At 58.1% G+C, this 20,075-nt stretch overlaps 2 protein-coding genes across 17 annotated transcripts in view; one reads left to right on the forward strand and one right to left on the reverse strand.

The window, feature by feature from the left end:
• Window positions 1–674: 674 nt before the first annotated feature.
• CHRNA2 (cholinergic receptor nicotinic alpha 2 subunit) lies at window positions 675–9,897 on the forward strand. Its single transcript, XM_009690293.2, has 7 exons — window positions 675–840; window positions 2,787–3,121; window positions 4,444–4,598; window positions 5,721–5,765; window positions 5,924–6,033; window positions 6,466–7,558; window positions 8,108–9,897. The coding sequence occupies exons 2-7, from the start codon at window positions 3,058–3,060 to the stop codon at window positions 8,231–8,233; spliced, it is 1,593 nt and encodes a 530-aa protein (XP_009688588.1). The 5' UTR covers window positions 675–840; window positions 2,787–3,057; the 3' UTR covers window positions 8,234–9,897.
• PTK2B (protein tyrosine kinase 2 beta) overlaps window positions 9,599–20,075 on the reverse strand; it is a 32,267-nt gene continuing 21,790 nt past the window's right edge. For 6 of the 16 annotated variants that reach the window (XM_068936716.1, XM_068936706.1, XM_068936709.1 and 3 more), the window contains exons 17-31: window positions 19,519–19,619; window positions 19,270–19,385; window positions 18,579–18,679; window positions 18,211–18,300; window positions 17,341–17,545; window positions 16,323–16,431; window positions 15,989–16,054; window positions 14,857–14,982; window positions 14,257–14,403; window positions 12,827–12,862; window positions 12,299–12,326; window positions 11,615–11,670; window positions 11,330–11,476; window positions 10,821–10,901; window positions 9,599–10,674 (exon numbers count right to left, since the gene is read on the reverse strand). In XM_068936716.1, the coding sequence (XP_068792817.1) occupies window positions 10,459–10,674; window positions 10,821–10,901; window positions 11,330–11,476; window positions 11,615–11,670; window positions 12,299–12,326; window positions 12,827–12,862; window positions 14,257–14,403; window positions 14,857–14,982; window positions 15,989–16,054; window positions 16,323–16,431; window positions 17,341–17,545; window positions 18,211–18,300; window positions 18,579–18,679; window positions 19,270–19,385; window positions 19,519–19,619 (1,625 nt within the window). In that variant the 3' untranslated portion in view covers window positions 9,599–10,458. The remainder of the gene's footprint in view (window positions 10,675–10,820; window positions 10,902–11,329; window positions 11,477–11,614; window positions 11,671–12,298; window positions 12,327–12,826; window positions 12,863–14,256; window positions 14,404–14,856; window positions 14,983–15,988; window positions 16,055–16,322; window positions 16,432–17,340; window positions 17,546–18,210; window positions 18,301–18,578; window positions 18,680–19,269; window positions 19,386–19,518; window positions 19,620–20,075) is intronic. The other 10 variants (XM_068936710.1, XM_068936719.1, XM_068936720.1 and 7 more) reach the window with 5 other exon arrangements.

Below are 20,075 nucleotides of genomic sequence, written 5' to 3' on the forward strand. Positions count from 1 at the left end.
TCCCGTCTTGGACTCCATCCCACGTTTGTGCCCCGTGGACCCCTCAGCCAGGCAGGGGGTGACTCAGTGCCCAGCTGCCCGTGCACAGGCTGCAGGAGAAAAGGATCTCTGGGAGGGGGATGTAAGATGTTGCCCTGACTTTTCCTTCCCCATCTTGCAACCATCCCCTTGGCAGCGTTTTCTGGGTGCAAACGTGGGCTTAGGCAGGCGCTGCTCTGGGAGGAGCTGGCAACCTCCCGAGCCTGGGGGCTGACGAGACCACGCAGCCCCGATTCCCTGCCCGAGGCAGCCCCTGCAGAGCCAGGGCCACAGGGACGTCCACGCTCCCCAGGACTACCCTGCCACGGGCAGGTGGGCACCAAAACCCCCCCAGCTCGGGGCAACCCCGGGCCCAGCAGGTTCCCCAGCAGCAGCAGCGCAGGCAGCCCAGCCCCGTGCGATGCCCCGTCCTTGCACAAGGAGAAAGACGTCCCCTTGCCCATTCCCCGGCTGATCGGCGCCTTGCAAGAGACTGAGGAAACGCTGGCAAACCCAGCGCTTTCCCAGCCTGGGGAAGCGGCTCTGTGAAGGCGCCCAGGCTGATTGCAAAGGCAGCCGTCCTCCCCACCGTCCACCCCCCCGGACCTCCCCGCCTTCCCCTGCCCTGACAGCTCTCGCCACGGCCCTCCCTCCTCGCCCAGCCCCTGTCGTCACCGGCTCGAGTAAGAGCCGCGGCAGCCTTCGCTGGAGCCCAGTCCTCGCCGGAGCGGTCCCGGCGCAGCATCCCCACGCCTTGGCCGGCGCAGCGTGACGGAAGGAGCTCGGAGCCCCCAGGACCCTTCTTGGCCCTCCCCGTGGCAGGTAAGAGGACTCCCCCCGGGCTTTGCAAGGTGAGGAGGGGAGAAGTGCTGTGCCCCTGGTTTTCGGAGCAATGGGAAGGCAGAGGCAGGGAAAGTTTTCCAGCTGTGCATGAAGTTCCTACCTGAAACAATCTCCAGCCTTCGGACTCCAGGCAGAAGAGCAGGCAGACGTATCAGAGCCGCAATCTCTGCTGCTCTCTGCAAGTTATCTCTTGCTGCTGCCGCCTCTCTGCTTTGAGTGCCGGCTCTGGAGAGCTCAGCCAAGCTCCCATGCCCGTAAGCATCCTCTGCTCGTGATGTCCGTCCTTGAGCCGCTGGCACCCACCGGGGAGGGGGGTTCCTGCACCCCTCCAGGAAAGCCGTCCGACGCGCACACACGCACGGCATTTTGCAAGGACGCGAGTGCCTCGCGGGGCACCTCCAAAGCGGTCTCAGGCACAAAATCCCCAACTTTTTGCTGTATGGCACTGTATCCTCAAGCCCAACGAGGGAGCAGGCAGAAGCAGCCCCCCCCACCCAGCATCACTTTTGCGCTCTCCTGTACGTTTAGGTATCTCAGCAAGGGGAGGCACAGCTGTAATTGTCTCCTCAGCTCAGCGCAGCAGCCGTTGTTTCTCCTTTTGTTTCCCACCCCGTTCACCATCTACGTATCCATCAGCCCAGGCACAAGTTGAAAACTGCGCCGAGGATAACAATGAGCTAGAGAGGGTTTCTTGCTTTTCCTGTGCCAGTTATGAATTTAAGCAGCTCCTTGTTCACAAAAATCAGCGCGTCCCCCCTTTGGCGGGGCTGGGAGCTTTCCAGGAAGCACCTTGGCTTCAGGGACGAAAGCAATCGCCCGTGCGGGTCATTGCACGGTGTGCAGAGATGGCTCCTGGGCTCACGGGGCAGGTTTGGGGCAGGCGCCTCGTACACCCGAGCAAGAGGTCTCGGTGCCTCTGCAAGCTGTTTCCCTCCTCCCTGAGACGGGGAATCGAGCACTTCCATGGATGGATGGGTGGGTGGGTGGGTGGTGAGAAGATGACCCCTCGTCTCAGAAGTGAGCAGTATAGGTAACGCCTTGGCGCTCCCGGGGAGAGAGCGCTGCTGGCTCGCTTTCCGGGGGGACGCCCAGAAGCTTTGCGTTAAGGCGCGGAGGGAGATTCCTCTAACGGCCGTCCGTCCCTGCAGAGCCTGCGTGCTTTAAAAGGCACCTTTCCTCCTTTCTTGAGCAGCTTTGGGACCTTTCCTGGCTTCGGGACCTTGCCTGCCTGGGGACAGAGGCTCTGCCTTTTAACGCTTATCTCACGTCAAGCTGAAATCCAGCAAAAACTGAGTCATCTCCATCACTTATCTCACTGGCGGCCGGGTCCCCAGCTGGGATAGGAGCTCCCCAGATTAGCGCCCTGCCTTCCCGAGTTGCCGTTGTGAAATGGGGTATTTTCCCTTGATCACAGCATTGCAATGATCCAGGCCACTGGGCAGCAGCTGAGGCTGAATAGAAATCCCTCTGGCAGCTGGAAGCGACTCTCGCCGAAGCAGCCAGCCCCGGGGATGGCCGCAGGACGGGTATCGGGAGGAGGGGGCTGCCACCGGGTCTTCTCCAGCTGCAGCGCTTGCCCTGCTCCAAAGCTGCTGCTGCGGTTATCACAGCAGGCTCCTGCAGAAAGTTGCAACTTGCACCTCTGACATTACACAAAGGAGCTGTTTTGCTCACCGTAATTTTCAGCATGGCTCGATAGACCCGGCAGGTGTGAGGGGCCGTGAAAAAATATGCAACTCTCCCCCAACCTCCCCGCGCCCCAGGCTTGCGTCAGCAGCACAGATGAGACCGGGGCCACGAGCCCAATACCGGGGAGGTCGCGTGGTCCTGCCCTTCTCCGGCTTTGTGCTCCTCCACGGTCCGCTGCATGGTCCATCTGACTTGGCCTCTGACACTGTCAATCGCTTCTCCCTTTGCCAAAACAGCGATGAAATTTTGGGTGCGGACCAGCCCTGAGCGCCAGCGCACGTCCAGCTCCGTCCGCAGCTCATCCGGCCCCAGCGCTCCTTAGCGGGCAGGGAGACGCTGGACACCCCATCGGAGGGTTGCCCATGCTGCTGTTTGAGCCCCGCTCGCCGCTCGCTGCTCACTCCGGACCCCCACGCCAGTGGAAGGAGCCGCTCGGGGGAATTGGGGTGCGGGGGAGACCGGCTCCGGGTGACAGCGTGAGGGACAAAGCCATCGGCCCCGGGCAGCATGGAGCGGCGCTCCCGGGTGCTCCCAACCCTCCTCGCGTGGTGCTTCGTCACCTTCCAGGCGGGTAAGGATGGCTCCCGCGTTCCCTGCGGTATCGGCGTTTCCCTCCGTGAGCCCTACCTTCCCCGGGGTTTCCAAGAGGCTATTGCAGCCCCAGGGGCAAATCTGAGGGGAGAGGAGGGGAAGCTGAGGGGGCTGCAGCACGTGCACATGGAAAACCCCTTCTCTCCTGGTTTTCCCCCAGGCAGCCTCATTGTCCCAGCCTCCACGCAGGCGTGCTGCCTTCCTCCATGCACCCTTCTTGCACGGGGCTAGGATGAGGGTCTTGTCTTTTTGGGACAGCTTGACTTCACTCTGATGTGACGGGGCTCTGCTCCGAGACGTAGCTCTGGGTTAACAGCACTGCAAAGACCCCCCCCTCTCCCCCAGGGGACGCAGCCTTGGGACCCCAGCTCCGTCCTATGCAAGTTAGCAAGATTTTGCTTCCATCTCCTGTCAATATAAGGCCTCTCAGGAGCTGGGCATCTTGCTTCTCCTGCTCTGGCACGGGGCCCGTTCTGGCTACGAGGCTCTACACCCGGCTGGTCTCAGGGCAGAGCCGCCCTCGCAATTCCTCTTTGGCCACACTTCATCATGCAAAGTGCCTCTCCACCAGAAGAAATTTATGGAGCTCGGCAGCGAGCAAGGACACCCGAGCAATGCCACGCAGACACGTGGGTGAGCTGGCAGCGCTGTAGACCAATGCCAGCTCTTTCTATGCACCGCAAAGAGTGCTTCAGTCCTTCCCCCCTTGGCCTCCAGCCCAGCCAGGAGAAGGGCTCTAGGAAGGCTGCAGCGGTCCCAAGGACTGGGTCAGCTGTGGGCCTCCAGCTTGCAAACTGAACCAGTTAGCACCAGTAACAACAGGCAGCGGGGCTATGAAAGTGCCCTTGGCCATCGTAGACTGGGATTTTCTCACCAATGTTCATGCCAGGGTTAGCCTTGTGCAGTCCTCAGCTCTCCAGGAGGAGCACAGGGGAGCCTTGCAGGGGCTAATTTCTCTCTGCCCACCGCCCGGTGGGGTTTAACGCCCCTGCGTGCCACAGAGAAGAGGAGAGAGGCTTGCCCAGAGTCACCCTGAGTTAGAGGCAAAGTGGGGCAGAGGACCCCAGCGTCCTGAGTCCCTGCCCCACATCGAGATACTGCACTTGGGTCAGGCTGCCCCAGAAAACGGAGGGTGACACTTCCAGTGGGATTTACTCTAGGTATCTGGACTTTGTGCTTTCCTCGCTTCCAACCCACCTTGGTGGAGCTGTGCTCCCTGTTTTAACCACAGGGTTGTGGCAAGGGAGGTGAGGTGAACTCTGCCCCCAGCCCAAGCCCCCACCCATCCCCGTCTCTCCGCAGCCACCTGCATGCAGGAGCAGCCCCACACCCATGCCGAGGAACGCCTCTTCAAGTACCTCTTCACCGGCTACAACCGGTGGTCGCGGCCAGTGCCCAACGCCTCCGACGTCGTCATCGTCAGGTTCGGGCTGTCCATCGCACAGCTGATCGATGTGGTGCGTATCTGGCTGGGCGCTGCGTCCCCCCACCAGCCCCATGCCACTGCAGCAGCTCTCGTGCCCCATCCAGGACTCCTGCTTTGGGAGTCAGAAAAGGAAATCCCTTCTCCCACCTTCTGGAGAGCATGGTATCTTTGAGTGCCTGTAGATGTCCAAGTCCAGGACAATGGCTTTTGGAGTCCCAGAGAGGAAAATCCTGAGAGTTCAGGAGATATTAGGCAAGTCTTGTTCACTGCCTGCGGTTGTGCACAGCGTCAGTGCCTGCCCAGGCCGGGTATGCGGGCATCCCTTGCAGCCGGCAGAGATGCACACAGGAGTTTCTGGAGCCACCTGAGGTGCCCCAGATTGCCCCATTTGCCACTGCACTAGGAAGACACTGATGTCTCCTAAGTTCCTAAGTCCTGTGCTGCATCTGTGAGCCCCATGCAGACATCTGAAGATGGGGCTCCCTGGGCTCAGCTCCTTCCACCTGTCCTGGCACAAGCTAATTCCACCTTGGAGGGCACCTAGCCCCTGCAGGGGTAGAGGCAGCCCTGGGGACTGGCACGAGGCAGACACCTCAGGAGGTATCGGGGTGCAGGGGGCAGTGGTGGCTGCATGGAGACCCTCCTGGAGCATCCCAGATCTTTTCTTGCCCCTGATGGCTGCGAGAGCATCAAAGAAAAACTGCATAGCTCTTCATCCCTGTTCCGTCCTCATCCACCCACCCACCTACCTACTCCTGGGACTATCCCTGTGCCTGTCCATCCGTCCATCACCTCACTCTTTCCTCCCATGTGTCCACCCAGCCATCCATGGCACTGTGCATTTGCCCATCCAGCCACACTTCACCATGCTGGTGGAGCATCTCAGCTCTGCACCACAATATGCTGTTTCTTGCTGCCATCTAGTGAGCAGATATTCCCAGTGAAATACAGTCTCTCCTTCAACTCATACTGGTACCAGCCTCTTCCAGTAGCTGAACCCCAGAGGCCAGTGGAGGTGGAGGGCCGAAGAGGGGCAGCTTGGCTGTGTAAACTGGCTGGGCGAGAGCAGCTCTTTAGGGGCTGAGGTGATAGGACAAGCTCTTGAGCTCTCTTCATCCATCTCCTCTCATGTACTCCCTCTTTCCCACCACAGGACGAGAAGAACCAAATGATGACCATAAATGTCTGGCTGAAGCAGGTAGGAGCCTATTCCCTCTGCAGGGCAGAGGCAGGAGCATGTCTGGGAGGGCATTTGGGGCAGAGAAACCCTGCTGAGGAGGAGGAGGAGGGTTGTGCTGGTGCCCACTAGACCTCACAGCAGCCTGACACTGCTCCTCCCTCCCCATGTACCTCCAGGAGTGGAGTGACTACAAGCTACGTTGGAACCCGGCAGACTTTGACAACGTCACCTCCATCCGTGTGCCCTCTGAGATGATCTGGATACCTGACATTGTGCTCTACAACAAGTGAGCGGCGCTGGCGAGAAGGGGCAGCCGCAGGGCCAGCCTCCCCCATCTCCTCCTGGCCCCACAGGGCTCCTGCCCCCATCCCAGCCCCTTTGGCACGGGTGCAAATCAGTCTGGGTCAGCAAGGGTATGGCTGGTGCTCACACTCCTGCCCATCTCCATGCTCTAGGTGATGCCTTCAGGGGGGAACTTGGCGCTGTGCAAGGATGCACGATAGGGCCACTGCATCACATCAGCACCAAGAGCTGATTTTCCTGAGCGCTCAGCCAGGTGGGAAACTCCTGCCCCTATTTCCTGGGGGAAACTCTAGGGCATTGCTTCACCCCAGAGAGTAGGGCATGGCTAGGACTCTCTGCACTTGCTTCCCTTACCTTAGTTCGGTTTCGTGCCTTCCTACCTCCTCTGACCTTCATGTATCTCTGCCCCATGCAGCGCCGATGGTGAATTTGCTGTGACCCACATGACAAAGGCCCACCTCTTCTCCAATGGGAGGGTGAAGTGGGTGCCGCCTGCCATCTACAAGAGCTCGTGCAGCATCGACGTCACCTTCTTCCCCTTTGACCAGCAGAACTGTAAGATGAAGTTTGGCTCCTGGACTTATGACAAGGCCAAGATCGACCTGGAGAACATGGACCACCACGTGGACCTCAAGGACTACTGGGAGAGTGGCGAGTGGGCCATCATCAATGCCATCGGCACCTACAACTCCAAGAAATATGACTGCTGCACTGAGATCTATCCTGACATCACCTTCTGCTTCACCATCCGCCGCCTCCCGCTCTTCTACACCATCAATCTCATCATACCCTGCCTGCTTATCTCCTGCTTGACTGTGCTGGTCTTCTACCTGCCCTCTGACTGCGGGGAGAAGATCACACTCTGCATCTCCGTCCTGCTGTCCCTCACTGTGTTCCTGTTGCTCATCACAGAAATCATCCCTTCTACCTCCCTGGTCATCCCTCTGATCGGAGAGTATCTCCTCTTCACCATGATCTTTGTCACACTCTCCATCATCATCACTGTCTTCGTCCTCAACGTCCACCACCGCTCCTCCAGCACCCACAAGATGCCCCGCTGGGTGCGCAGCTTCTTCCTGAACTTCATCCCTCGGTGGCTTTTCATGAATCGGCCTCCTGCGCTGCCTCCTGGTGATGGGGCTGCGGGGCAGTATGACCTGCAGAGGACAAGGCTCAGCACCTCCCGGTGCTGGCTGGAAACGGATGTGGATGACAAGTGGGAGGAAGAGGAGGAGGAGGAGAAGGAGGAGGAGGAGGAGGAGGAGGAGGAGAAGACGTACCACAGTCGCATGCCCCAGGGGGGCTCCCGCAGCCAGGGTGCCCAGTGCCGCTATGTCTGTGGGCACCAAGTCAGGAAGGCATCAGAGGGCCCAGCCCAGAGAGTGCCCTCTAAGGGAGATGATGCGGGTGCAGACAAGGGGCTGCTGCTGTCCCCCGGCATCCTGAAGGCCTTGGAAGGGGTGCAGTACATTGCTGACCACTTGCGAGCGGAGGACGCTGAGTACTCGGTGAGTGGGTGCCCCTGTGGGCTAGGGGTGGCCAGGGAACCCTCACCCCAGTGCTACCAGAGGGCAGCCACTGGTGCTTGTCCCTGATGGAGATGTGATAGAGCGGCTGGTAGGGGCTGGTGAGCTGCTCTATTGCTTTGCAGTGGAGCACCGCCTCCCCCCTGCTTGGATCAGGAATGTTTGAAGGCCCCGGCCAGTCCACACTATCCTGCCCTCAGAGACCAGGGATAGCACAGCCTGGCCTGCCTAGACTGAGCTCAGCGGTATGCATGCCTATTTTCAGCCAGATGGTTTCAGGAAACCTTCAGTGGGGTTTGCAATACCCTGGGCTCTGCACAGTCTCCCCAGATGGGTTCATCCCCAGCCCCGGTGCTCCAAGGGTTTCCCCAAGACTCAGCACGGGGTATTTCCCCATCCCACTGCGGGGAGCTGAGGCAAACAGCAGGACAGAGGAGAGCCAGGTTGTCTCCTCAGCCTGAGAGCATCTTCGCAAGCGCATGTGGCATCCTCTCCCCACAACCACGCTCACGGCCCCTCTCTGCTTGGCAGGTGAAGGACGACTGGAAGTACGTGGCCATGGTGATAGACCGCATCTTCCTCTGGATGTTCATCATTGTCTGCTTGCTGGGGACCATGGGGCTCTTCCTCCCACCCTACCTAGCAGGGATGATCTAGGGGCATGGCCGGGCAGGGGCCACGATGGGGCCGGGGGGGGATGCGTGCTCCCTCCTCCCCAGCAGCCACAGCGGGCACTGTGCTTTAGCGATGGCTCCCTCCAGTAGCAAGGATACTCCTATAAGTCCGGCGTCTGCCCTTGAGCGAGCTCTGCGGCCCCATCCAGCTGGAGCATGCCTTTCCCTGGCAGTGGCACCCGCACAGTTGGGGTGCAGCTGGGGCCATGGGTGGGAAGTGCGGTTGGAGCTGGCTGCAACTGCAGTTTCATCAGTGAAACCCTCTGTAACCCACAAGCCCATGGCTTTCTCACCCTCCCAGCTGCATGCTCAGAGAGAGCAGAGAGGTGGAGACAGCTGAATTAGAAAGGCTTGGTAAAGCCCGGGCAAATGGGCCTCTCTGGCCCACAGCAAAGCTCACCAGGCTGCTTTCTTCCACCCCCTGCCTGCCTCAGGCTGTAGGTCCAGAGCCACTTTGCTCTGGTGACTACAACCCAGCTTTCAATTTCTAGCTCCAATATACACTAGAAGAGGAAGCCTTTAAAGGGATCTAGTCTCTTCTTCAGCGCCCTGAGAGACACCAGGTCTCTGCTGCTGTGTTTTCTGCTCCAGGAGACCGAACTAGGAATTACAGTGCTGCCTGCAGTCCAGGGGTTTCAGGAAAAGCATCTAAGAGCAAACTGGGCTGGAATAAATGGTGCCACTGAGAGCTCTTAACGTGCCGAGGACGTTACGGCCTTTCATGCATCCTTCACTGCATGCCGGCTGCCTCAGAAGAACACGCACATGGGGCTGAGAAAAGGGATGCATGAGGGAGCAAGTGCCCAGGCATGGCTGGTTGCATGTGTGTATATGCAGAAGCGCATAGATAGGCATGTGTGCATGCACGCATATCTCTAAGACAGTACACACAGGCCTTGAGGCTTTATAGACCTGGGTGGGCATGTGTGTAAAGAGTTATCCATCAAAGGATAACTAGTTATCCTTTGATGGAGAACTTGGTGCATGCTGCCACTGCGTCCCTGCGTGAGGCAGGGCCCCGGCAGACCCAGCACCCCTGTGCCAAATGCATCCAAGGAGGCTGGAGGGGGCAGACCCAGAGGAGGTGGTATAAGGGGTCGAGAAGCAAGGGAAAGCCTCGCTGCAGGGTGTTGTGGATGCTGAAGATCGGCCTTGGTCCAAGAGGCCACAGCTGAGAAGTTTGCTAAAGGATGCTAAACACGGACAGATTTCACTGCAGAAAACAGGGCCCCGGGCCAGACAACTTGGTGGTCTGACCTGAATGGCCCTTCCTGGGTTTTTAAGAAGGAGACAGGGGCCTGAGACATACCCCTGTAGCACAAGGGGACCAGGAAAGCACAGGCACTGCTGGACTTTGTGCATGGTTTATCTCAGCCAGAACGAACAGCGTTGTAGGAAGATGCTGGGGAAAAGCCCGAACCATACAATTTCCAACTCAAGCACAAACCGAACAGAGATTTCTTTGCTGTTGTTGCTTACATGGAGCAGCTTGGAGAGATATACTGTTCTCATGGGCGGTTTGTGTGACTGAAGGCTGCGGTCGGCAGGGTCCTGTCCTTCCCGCGCTCCAGGGAAGGGCGCGAGAACTGCTCCCAGCGAGGTGCGCAGATCCACACACTGTCATTAAATAATCTCTTCTATACAATGTACAAGGAAATGCATCAGTCCCTTTGCAGGTCACCACTGGTGGTCGCTCTGAACAATCCCGGGGACCCGCACACCATCCCGTAGGAGCAGCTGGCGGCCACGCAGGGCTCCCGGGAAGCCAGCTCCCCCAGCCACCGTCCCCACCGGCTCCCCAAGTAAAAAGGCAAGGAGCTGGGTCCAGGCCGCCAGCACAACACGCCACCTGCGGCTGGCCTTGGAGGGGCCGGGGAACGGACGCACGGATCCCCCAGCAGCCGGGGAGCAGGGCGCCCATGAAGCTGGAAGGATCGCTGGCCTCCCTTGGGGATAGCCGGGGCCACCCCAGCCCTTTCAAGGGACAAGTCACCAGACACCACCTTTCTTCAGAAGATCGATAAGGTGATATTAAAGACACGAGCGGCTGCAGGAGGAGGGGGGATGGGGAGGGCAGGATGGTGAGGCCACAGGAGATGCACAAAAGCCAGCTCTTCCGCAACGCTCTCCTCCCATCTCTGCCAACGGGAGCGCACGCTCTCTCCTTCTCTCCTCCACCCTTCTCCTTCCCTCTCTCTGCCCCTTCTCTCACTCCAAGCACAGCTTCACCAGGTTGGCCTGGACCTTGGCTTGGTCCACGGCGTCGAGGAGGTTCTTGGCGTCCACGGCCAGCGTGTGGGAGGCTGTGAGCATCTGCCGCTTGCACTCCTCGCTCAGCGAGGTGACGGCATTCTGCTGGGCCAGGCGCATCTTGTTGATGAGGTCAGCCAAGTCCTTGTTCAGCAGCTTCTGGGTTCCCTCAATCTGTCCATGACATGCAGGGGTTAATTGCAGGGGTGCCATCTCCACTAGCATCCTAACACACACCAGACCCATCCTTACCCTGAGTCTGGGAAACTGTCCTCCCTCTCCCCTGTCCCTGGCCCCGCAGAGCACGGCACGGGCCCTACCTCAGTGCGCGAGGCGGCGGGCAGAACCGGCAGGATCTCATCGACGCTGCCGATCAGCTTCCGGAGGGACAGGCCCACGTTCTGCAGGGAGGACGGCAGGGTTAGGACAGCTCCAGGCACAGGAGCACGTTCAGCTCCTCCTGGCATGGCACAGTAGGAAACGATGCCTGGAAGCAGGCCACGCTGCAGCCTTAGCAACCCCGCTGGGGAGTGGAGCATGTTGGAAACGCTCCCACCATTGACTCAACAACCCAATGAGGGAGCAGGACATGCTGGAAGTGCTCCCACCATTGACTCAAGGACTCATGGAGGAGCAAAACAAGCTGGAAATGCTCCCATCATTGACTCAAGGACCAAGGAGCAAGGCATGTTGGAAAAGCTCCCTTCTCTCTGTATAAGGTCTTCCTGGGAAGGATGCTTGGTGGGAGCCACTCGGCAGACAGGTCTGCGACTCCCTCTCCTGTTCCACTGAGGAAGCCCTGGTGTCACCCCCTCCCTTCCCTATCTACCTTCACCACGAGGATGTACCCCTCCGGGGGCAGGAGGCTGATCTCATTCTTGAGCTGCAGCACAGACTGCACCAGCTCCATGACGTTGCTGTACACCATGTCGTCCGTGCGGTCGAGGTTGGCAGTGGGGGCTGGGTGGATGGACTGCTGGGGAACAGGGACATGATGGGATCAGACACCCAGAGGGAAAGACTGCCAGCCGTGGGCAGCCCCGGCCAGTCCCTGCACACCCCGGGGCATCCCGGAGAACTGGGAACATGGTATCATGGTCCGGGGAGGCCTTACCCGTGCCCCGAGTCTTGGAGGCTTCTGGGGTGGTCCCGTGAACTCCGCTATGCCGTCAGTAAGAGAAAGGAAGGAGGGTCACTCCAGCAGGCCCTCTGGACACACGAGCATGCTGAAGACCCTCCTCGGGAGCTGTGCCATGTGCCACACCACCCCACAGCAGCATTCCCCCACAGTAGCCAGACACCCTGAAACTGGGCCCGTCACGGGGCAGCAGGACCACTTCCCAGGAGACATCAGCCCCACCGTGTGCTGCTGTCCTGCTGTCCCACAACAGGCAGGGGAAAGGGGCTGTGTCCTGGGCTCAGCTCCCACGTGGAGCAGGTGACCCGCAAGGCTCCCTGAACCTAGATCAGATCCCCTCATGTCCCCAAACCCAGGCTGGGCACAGCAGGTAGAGCTACTTTCTGCTATCCGGGATTTCTTTCAGGGGGTTATGGAAGCAGAGGATGCCATAACTGAGAAGGATGCAGCCCCCAGGCATGTAGCAGCTCAGTGCAGGGGCCTCTGTTTGCAGGCAGGTGCCGCAGCCCAGCCCCGTCGCTGGCCCCAGTGCGTAAGGGTGCAGCCCTGGCAGAGCCGTGCCACGCACAGAGAGCAGCGGGTGCTCCCCAAATCAGGGCTGTAGGTAGCCCCATGCTCCCCATGGGGCAGCAGATGGGAGGGTCAGCAGTAGGCACTCACTGTAATCCGTCTCCTTCTCTGGAAGCAGCTGCGAAGGAAAGAAACACAGCAGCAAATAAGAGACACTAACTTGCGTTCAGAGGCAGCAAAGATGCAAGGGGGGCATCCCCCCCCCCCCCCCATGACAGGGCCATGCCAGGACTTCTTGCGGGGGAGGCCCGAACCAGAAGAATTTCACCCGTTGACATTTCGAGACACGTTTTCCCAATGAAATACCAAGGGGCACATCTTGGGGAGCTCAGACACGAGTAACACTAGGTAGAGGAATGCTCCCAGCAGGCTCAGCCCAAGGCTCTATGCTTCTCTATGCAGCTGAAAGCAGTTTTCACCCTCAGCCCCGAGATATCCTAGAGCAAGGAGCAAAAGGGACAACAAGGACTCCGTAACACCCCATAACCTGTAATTATCTATCGCCCATCCATACCAAAGCATACCAACATCTCCAAAAGTCTCCAGGAGAAGGACCCTGGTGCACCCACTCTCACAAATACACCACAACTCTGTTTCTCTCGGGTTGGCATCACTCACCGGAGGAATGTTGTTGTTCATGAACACCGTCGGGTCCTGCAAAGGGGAAGGAGCCTTGTGAGAGGCACCGAAATCAAGGGAAAGCCATGGGGCCTCTGGTGGTACAGGGCTCATGGGGGATCTCACCTGGAGCCAGACAGGCTGGGCTCCAGCATAGTTTTAGAGGGGGGCGAGCAGGACTGGGGAGCTGCCTCCAGGCTTCCCAGGAAAAACGCTCTCCCAGCGGGAGAAACAGCAGGAGGCCTTTCACAGGGCTGCTTTGGGTGAATCCCTTGTTCTAGCTGGCTTCTGCACTGCTAAACAGTGATTTTGGCTTTCCTGTGGTTTCACGTGGATTTTGGTTGCCAGGCTGCAACGCTCATTGCTGTGCATCCGCAGCGACAGGAAAGCATGGAAACCAGAGAGAAACATGGGGGCTGACCTGCACATAGCTGCTCCCTCCTCTCCTCTCCCTCCCTGGCAAGACTTCCTCAAATTTTGATTCTATCACCCCCATTCAGAACAGGACAAGAAGCACCACTCCCTCCTTGCATTGTCTGACAGAGGCCAGGAAAAAATACTGCCAATCTCTCAGGACCAGTCTCTGGGAAATCCAGAAAACACACTATGGCAACCCAATTTCTTTGCTCTGCTAGGTCCAAGGACATGGTAAAGTTCTGGCTTTACAGCCCATCACTGCTCCTCCTGCATCCCACTGCCAGCTAACTGCTCCGCAGGGAAGGGCTCCCCACCTCCAGCTCTATCCCAGCCCATTGTCCCCATCTGCTTTCCTGCTTCAGGACCACCAGCCACCTTTAACTGCTGCTCAGAATAATTAAGCTTAATTTAAGTAATTGCCTCCAGCTGCTCATCACCTTAAAGCTAGCTTCATCCCCCAGACCTGGGAGGTGGTGAAAGTTGGGCTTTTTCTTTTCCAGCTACGTCAGTCGATCTAATAAAAGACCTTTTTCTCCTTCCAAGCCTGTCTCACTAAAAGCTGGTGCATTAGTCACCCATTAGCTATCTCAATTCCTTATTTAAAAAGTGTTACAAAAGCCCATTAAGATGAGATCGCAAGTATTTAAGAATTCCCTAAGTTTCAAAATATTAATTTCCCATAGCATCTCTGTGAAATTTTTAAGAGTGAGGAAAATAAAGAGGTGCAAGCGTTTTGGTTACTCCAGAAGCTACTCTTCTCAGGGAAAACTGAGTTTTCCAGCCATGAAAAATGACCTTAATGGCTGCAGTAAATGAAAAACATATGCTGTGAAATATTCAGCAAAGCACAGGAAAAATTCACCGAAGGCCCTTCTATAAGCAGGGACATTTTGCATCGCGCCTTGGCGGCTAAAGCAAGGAAAAGCAATCTGGGGCTCTTCCACTGCCTCCGTGAGGGGGCAGTAGCTGGAAGAGCCCCACAGAAACCCCAATGCCAGCCCCATGCCACTCACCAGTGACTTCTCCTCCTGCCTCAGCCACTGGTAATCCTCTACCATTTGCTTCTGCTGCTTGTCCAGGACCTGCCGCATCTTGAGCCGCTCCATCTCCCAGAGCTTCTGCGCCTCCTCCCTGCTGCTGGGCCGGAGGAAATCTTCCTCCTGGTGGAGGGAGGCAGTGGTGACAGCAGGGCTTAGTGCCAGCACCCCACTCTCTGCATGCAAGCCATGCACCAGACCTGCTCATCCACCGGCAGGCCTTCACCTGGATGTGCATGCAGCCATGCATCTCTGGGGGCTGGAGACACCCTGGGGGCCTTTGCAGGTCTGCGTGAGCAGGCACCATCCCTTTAACCTGAGCAGCCAGAAAACAGCCCTCGAGGGCAGGACGTTGGCAGGATCTGGCCTTCCCGTAGCCAGGTCGGGAACAGCTTTTAGCTTGAAGCAACAGACGTGGCAGCGGCACGAAGCAGAGCACGGTGCATCCCTTGCCCTCCCACTGAGCCCCCTCCTCTCCTGCATGCAGAGTCCCTGCTGGGCCAGGGGTGAGGTGGCCCATGGTTCGGGGCAGGAGTGTCCTCTGGGCGCAGCGAGGCTGGAGAGAACCTCTCTTACCCTCATGCTGTGGCGCTTGAAGACGTTGTGGCGGTTGAGCGGTGGGGTGTGCAGGGAGCTGGCCGGCGACTGGTACTCAACGGGGCTGGTGAGCGTGGGTGAGCTGGCACACAGACCCTCAGGCACCTGTGGGAGGGCAGGGGCACGGGGAGCGGGACGGCGCAGGGCACAAAAACCAAGCCGTGGGAGGTTAGTGCGGATGGACAGACGGATGGACGGACAGAACGGCGAGCGGCGAGCACTTGGGAGAGGGGCTTTTGCACCAAGGCATGGAGGAGATGGATCTCCTTCCACTCCAATGCCTACCATGGCTCGGGAATGGGGCCAGACACTGTCCTGCCAAGGCGGTGGCATCCTGGCGGTGATACCCAAGGATGGCACAAGAGCCTGCCCTATTGCATCTCGCACCCTTGCCACCCAGCCCAGCCCTCTTCAGGGAAGGGGCTGGGGGTGAGACAGCACGAGGGGAAAGGACTCGCCAAAGCCTGGGACAGAGACCTCAGGCCCCCAGCCAAATGCATGCTCTTGCGTCTGGACCAGCAGAGCGGTCAAGATGATGTGAGACCTGATCCAGAGTGACAGGAGCGCTGCGAGCGCTCAGGGGCCACGCTCTACACTTCAGAGTCCTATGAGACATTAGGCAAAAATTTAAAGGTCTAAATTCTGCCCCTCAGCTCCCACAACAGCTCCTAAGGCTGAGCAGCGACCTTCCCTGAGCCCCCATGGGAAGGACCATGAAATTAAGCCCCCAGTAACGCCAGGGAGCAGCAAACATCTCCTCTCTTTGCAGCTGCATATGCAAACCGGCCCGGGCTGCGTGGCAACCTGCCCCGCTGCCCTTCCCTGGGGCAAAAGCCTCTCTCCGAGCTCCAAGGCACAGATGAAACACGGGGTGCAAGCCGCATGGCTAGGGCAGGGCTAAATCCCAAGTGGAGCTGCGTCCTGCTTGCAAAGCAAAGGGAAGCGCTCGGTGGCGCAGCGGCGGTGGCATGGAGTAGCTTGGCAGCCACGTGTCTCAGACCCAAAGGCTGCACCCCAAGGGCTGGAGCACAGGTCGAGCTCCGGGTCCTGCTTTCTGGTGTCAACCCCTCGCTCAGGTCCCCGCTGGCTCATCCCAGCCATGGAGCCTTACCTGGAACTGCAGCTTGGGAGCCAGGAGGTTGTTCTGGGGTGGTGGTTTATATTTGGGTCTGCTGGGCTGTGGGAGGAGAGGAAGAGGGAGAAATGCAGATGAATAAAATGTCTTTCCTGGCTAGCTTAGCTCAAGGAGACTCATCTTCCCCTGCAGCAAGGGCCAGCCGGGCTGCCTGCCCGGCCTCAGGGTGTTGCACACATCCTTGGGGTGAGGGGGAAGTGAAACCACAGCTCTGCCAAGCTGGAGACAGCACCCTCGGGCATCCCCAGAGAGGGGCTGGCACCCAGTGTCCTGCCCATACTGGCCGTGCTGGGCTCTGCCCTCTCCTCACCTTTGGTGGCGGCTCTTGGAACGAAGGTGGCTCCATGATTTTGGGAGGCCGGTGGCGATTATTCCTCTCCTGCTCCTTGGCAAGCTCCTTCTCCATCAGGTAAATGTCGCTGCATGGGGAAATGAAGGGAGAAACCCCCAGGAAGGAGCATGAGCATAGCTCCATCCAGCAGGGACATGTCCTCAGTGCTGGGGAGCGCTGGGGGATTCATAAACTAGATGTGCCGTGGAAAACATGAGGGAGCAAGGAGGGATGGGAAGAGTGAAGGGAAAGGACTGGGAGAAGATATCTCAGCCCCAGCTGGTCACCCACCCCAATGCATCGCAGCAGCTGGTCCCTGCTGTTTGCATGGCTGAGACGCTTCCCCCTTTGCAAACAGGGTCAAGATACCCCAGCAGCACTGCTGTGTCGTGCTGCCATGCTGGACCTAAAAAGCAGAGTGGGCTGGGGCATGAGGTCTCCCTCAGAGGGTTGTGCAGCCTGTCCCAATTCCTGGGCTCCCCAGCCACCAGTACAGTTTGTGAAGCTCCAGCACCGGCTGCAGGCTCAGAAGCCCCACTCAGCTCCTTCCCACCTGATTCCTGGGAAAGGAAACAGCTCAAAAAATGCTAGATTAAAGAGTGAATTGGGCAAAACTTCTGAAGGAACCTATGCGGCACGTAGTGAGATATGGAAGCTGCTACAAAACTGGGAAAAGCTTCAGGCAGTCAATTTATCTGCTGTTTCGGAACTAAAAATGGGTAACTTTTCAAAATGGCTTTTCAAACTATGAGCAGAAAAGGGTTAAGACTCCTTTGTCCGTGAGAAGCAAACCATCTCCACTGCAATCCAATCACCACCACCATGAGTTGGGGAGAGGGTCATAAGCAGTCTTTTGAGTTTGGGGTTTGCCAGAAAACTCAAGACCTGATCTCTCGCACGGGTTCAATTTTTCCTTTGCCCATCTGTCCGCCAAACGGTCAAACCATCACACCTCACTGTCACTCATCAGGCACCCCATCGCCACCACCCTGCTCACCTCAAGCTGCAGACCAGCTCCTTGAACTTGGGCCTTTCACTGGGGTCGTAATCCCAGCAGCGCGTCATGAGGGTGTAGAGGATGGGCGGGCAGAGGTCAGGCTTGGGCAGGCGGTCACCCTTCTCCAGCACTCCGATCACGTCCTTGTTCTCCAGCCAGAAGAAGGGCTGCTTGCCGTAGCTCAGGATCTCCCACATGCACACAGCTGGGGGCACAAAAGGCCACAGCTCAGGACGGGCAGCGTGAGGAGGCACAGCTTGCGCAGATGGGGTGGCTAACACAACGATGAGGTAGAAGAGCAAGCTCTACTCATACTATGGGAACTAGCCACAGAATCACCACTCGCTCGGGCTTTTGGAGACCTGGTTACAGCTCCATGCTCTGCTACGTGACTCCAGACAGGTCACTTGACTCCTCTGTGTTTCTGTTCCCCAAGTGAAAAATGCAGAGAAAAGAGTTACCTCCTTTCCCAGGGATCTGCAAGGAGCTCCCGTGTGCTGGTAAGCATAGGACTATTAGGGTTGGACAGACTGACAGATGAGCACTTAGAGGCTATGGAGAGGGACCGATAGGCAGGGAGATGGATATTTGCAAGGGGTAGAGTTTAACTCAGCCTTCCTGACCAGAGACCAAGGTCTTGAATTCCCTGGAGGAGTTATTATTAGTGATGGCTGAATTGCAGGAAGGCCCAAGCTCTGTCTTGGAAACCTTCTTCTAAGGTATCTTTCCCAGAGGGCAAATCTGGGATAATATCACTGCTCCAGATTTACACCAGGGATCCGAGAGCAGAATTTGGCCCTACGGGTTAAGCAGTGCCCTGCAGGGTGGACAGCTCTCAGGAGCCTGCTCTGTCCCCATCCCACCACGCACCAAACATCCACACATCGCTGGCTGTTGTGAAGCGGCGGAAGTTGATGGACTCCGGTGACATCCACTTGATGGGGAGACGGGTCACGGATGCTGGCAGAGGAAGAGACAGTGGCTGTGTTACGGTGAGGCTGCAGCCCTGGGTGGGCAGCACGGTAGGAGGAGAGGCAGGCCCACCACAGCCACACGCAGGCAGGGCAGGGGGACAAAACCTCAGCATGGTCTCTGCCACCTGCCCCTGCTATGCCAGCCCTGGCCCCTTCCCACCACCCCTCGCTTCCCTGTCTTGCAGCCCTCCTGCAATTGCACTGAGCCCCATTGCATGCCTGCTCTTGCGTCCAGGACCACCAAGCACATAACACACCCCTTACCTTTATAGTATTCCTCTTCCTCGATGTATCTGGAGAGCCCAAAGTCACCCAGCTTCACACACTCTGGCGAGGCCACCAGGATATTCCTCACCGCAATATCCCTGCAAGGAGAGAGACTCTTGACTGGGGAGAAGGAGGCATCCGGAGAAGGGATGAACCAAGCCTTGTTCAGGCCAGGAGACAAGCTCACACCTGGAAAACCAGCTCGCCTGGCTGCAAAATGCCCCCACCCCGGTCCACAGTGCAGGGTACTGCCAGCCTCTCCTACCCAGCTTGCCCACATGGCATGGTCCCGCTTTTACATTCACCTATCCCAGCCTCAGGTCCCTACCTTTCTTTTCCTCTCTCAGCATCCTGACCTTCTCCTTCTCCCCTGGCTCTCAAGAGGGGGCTTGCCTCTCCAGGGAAAGCACGGTAGGTGGGAACTGCCTCCCCACCAGGACAGCACAGCAGCATCTTTTTTAGCACCTCAATACTCCCACACATCGCAATGGGCCAGAGCTTGAGAGAGGGAGCTGCTCTCCTTGCTCTACCAAGTAGTGGCCCATCCATTCCCAATATAAAGACCAGCATGCTGGAATTTGCTGTCCCCAAGAGGAACTCCCTTCCCTAACGCCCCTCTCCATGTGCTGGGTCCTTCTGAGCTGCCACACAGGCCCCTGGCCAAGCCTTGTCCCTCGGCTTGTGTTACCTGTGCACACAGTTGATGGCCTCCAGGTAAGCCAGGGCTTTGCTGATCTGCAGCGCATACAGGATGAGGGTTGGCACAGCCAGCAAGTGCTTGTTCTGCTCGAGGTACTGCCCCAGCTGTAAAGCAAAGCTGGGTTTAGGGGCAAGGCTGTGCAACCCCGCGCCATGCCGTGGGGCCGTGGGGAGGAAGGACGGCAGAGGGTCCGCTCAGCCCCGCTGCCTCGCTGTATGGCTCCCCCACCCCACTCACTTCTCCATAGGGGTAGAGCTCCATAATAATCCAGGTGGGCTCCTCTTCCGCGATGCCAATGAGCTTTACGATATGGGGGTGGTCCAGCTTCTTCATCAGCACTGCAGGGAGACTGCTATCAGACACCGAGCCCTGCCACGTGGGGTGCCTGCTCCGGGAACCCAGACCTTCCTCCAGGTGTGTAGGGGCAGGTCTCTGCCATAAAGCCGGGGCAGGCAGGCCACAGGGCAGCAGGAATTGCCAGGGATATCCTAGTACATCCACAACAGGGCTGGGGCTGGAGAAACTTCCTGATTTCCAGCTACCAGGGATTTGCAGTCAGATGGTGCCTGTCTGCTTTCATGCAGGGTTTCAGTAGCTTTTCTCCCCTCCCTGCTAGTCACCCCTCCCCTAACACACATATTTTGGAGAACAGGCATGTCGCAGGGGAGAGGACATTGGACCACTTCCCTCTCCCACTCCGTTCTGCCTTGCAACACCAGTAAGTCTCCAGGCAGACAACCAGGAACAGAAGCTGCCAGGGACAATGTCCTGCTATCCTGTCTCTAACACCCAAC

This window comes from Struthio camelus, chromosome 3 (assembly GCF_040807025.1).
Source record: "Struthio camelus isolate bStrCam1 chromosome 3, bStrCam1.hap1, whole genome shotgun sequence".
NCBI lineage: Eukaryota > Metazoa > Chordata > Aves > Struthioniformes > Struthionidae > Struthio > Struthio camelus.

What these genes read in the sequence shown, in the direction of transcription:
- CHRNA2 (XM_009690293.2), top strand. Translation starts at nt 3,058, where the DNA reads ATGGAGCGGCGCTCCCGGGTGCTCCCAACCCTCCTCGCGTGGTGCTTC. An exon ending in CTTCGTCACCTTCCAGGCGG is followed by an intron (nt 3,122 to 4,443) that starts GTAAGGATGGCT and finishes GTCTCTCCGCAG; the next exon opens with CCACCTGCATGCAGGAGCAG. An exon ending in GACATTGTGCTCTACAACAA is followed by an intron (nt 6,034 to 6,465) that starts GTGAGCGGCGCT and finishes TGCCCCATGCAG; the next exon opens with CGCCGATGGTGAATTTGCTG.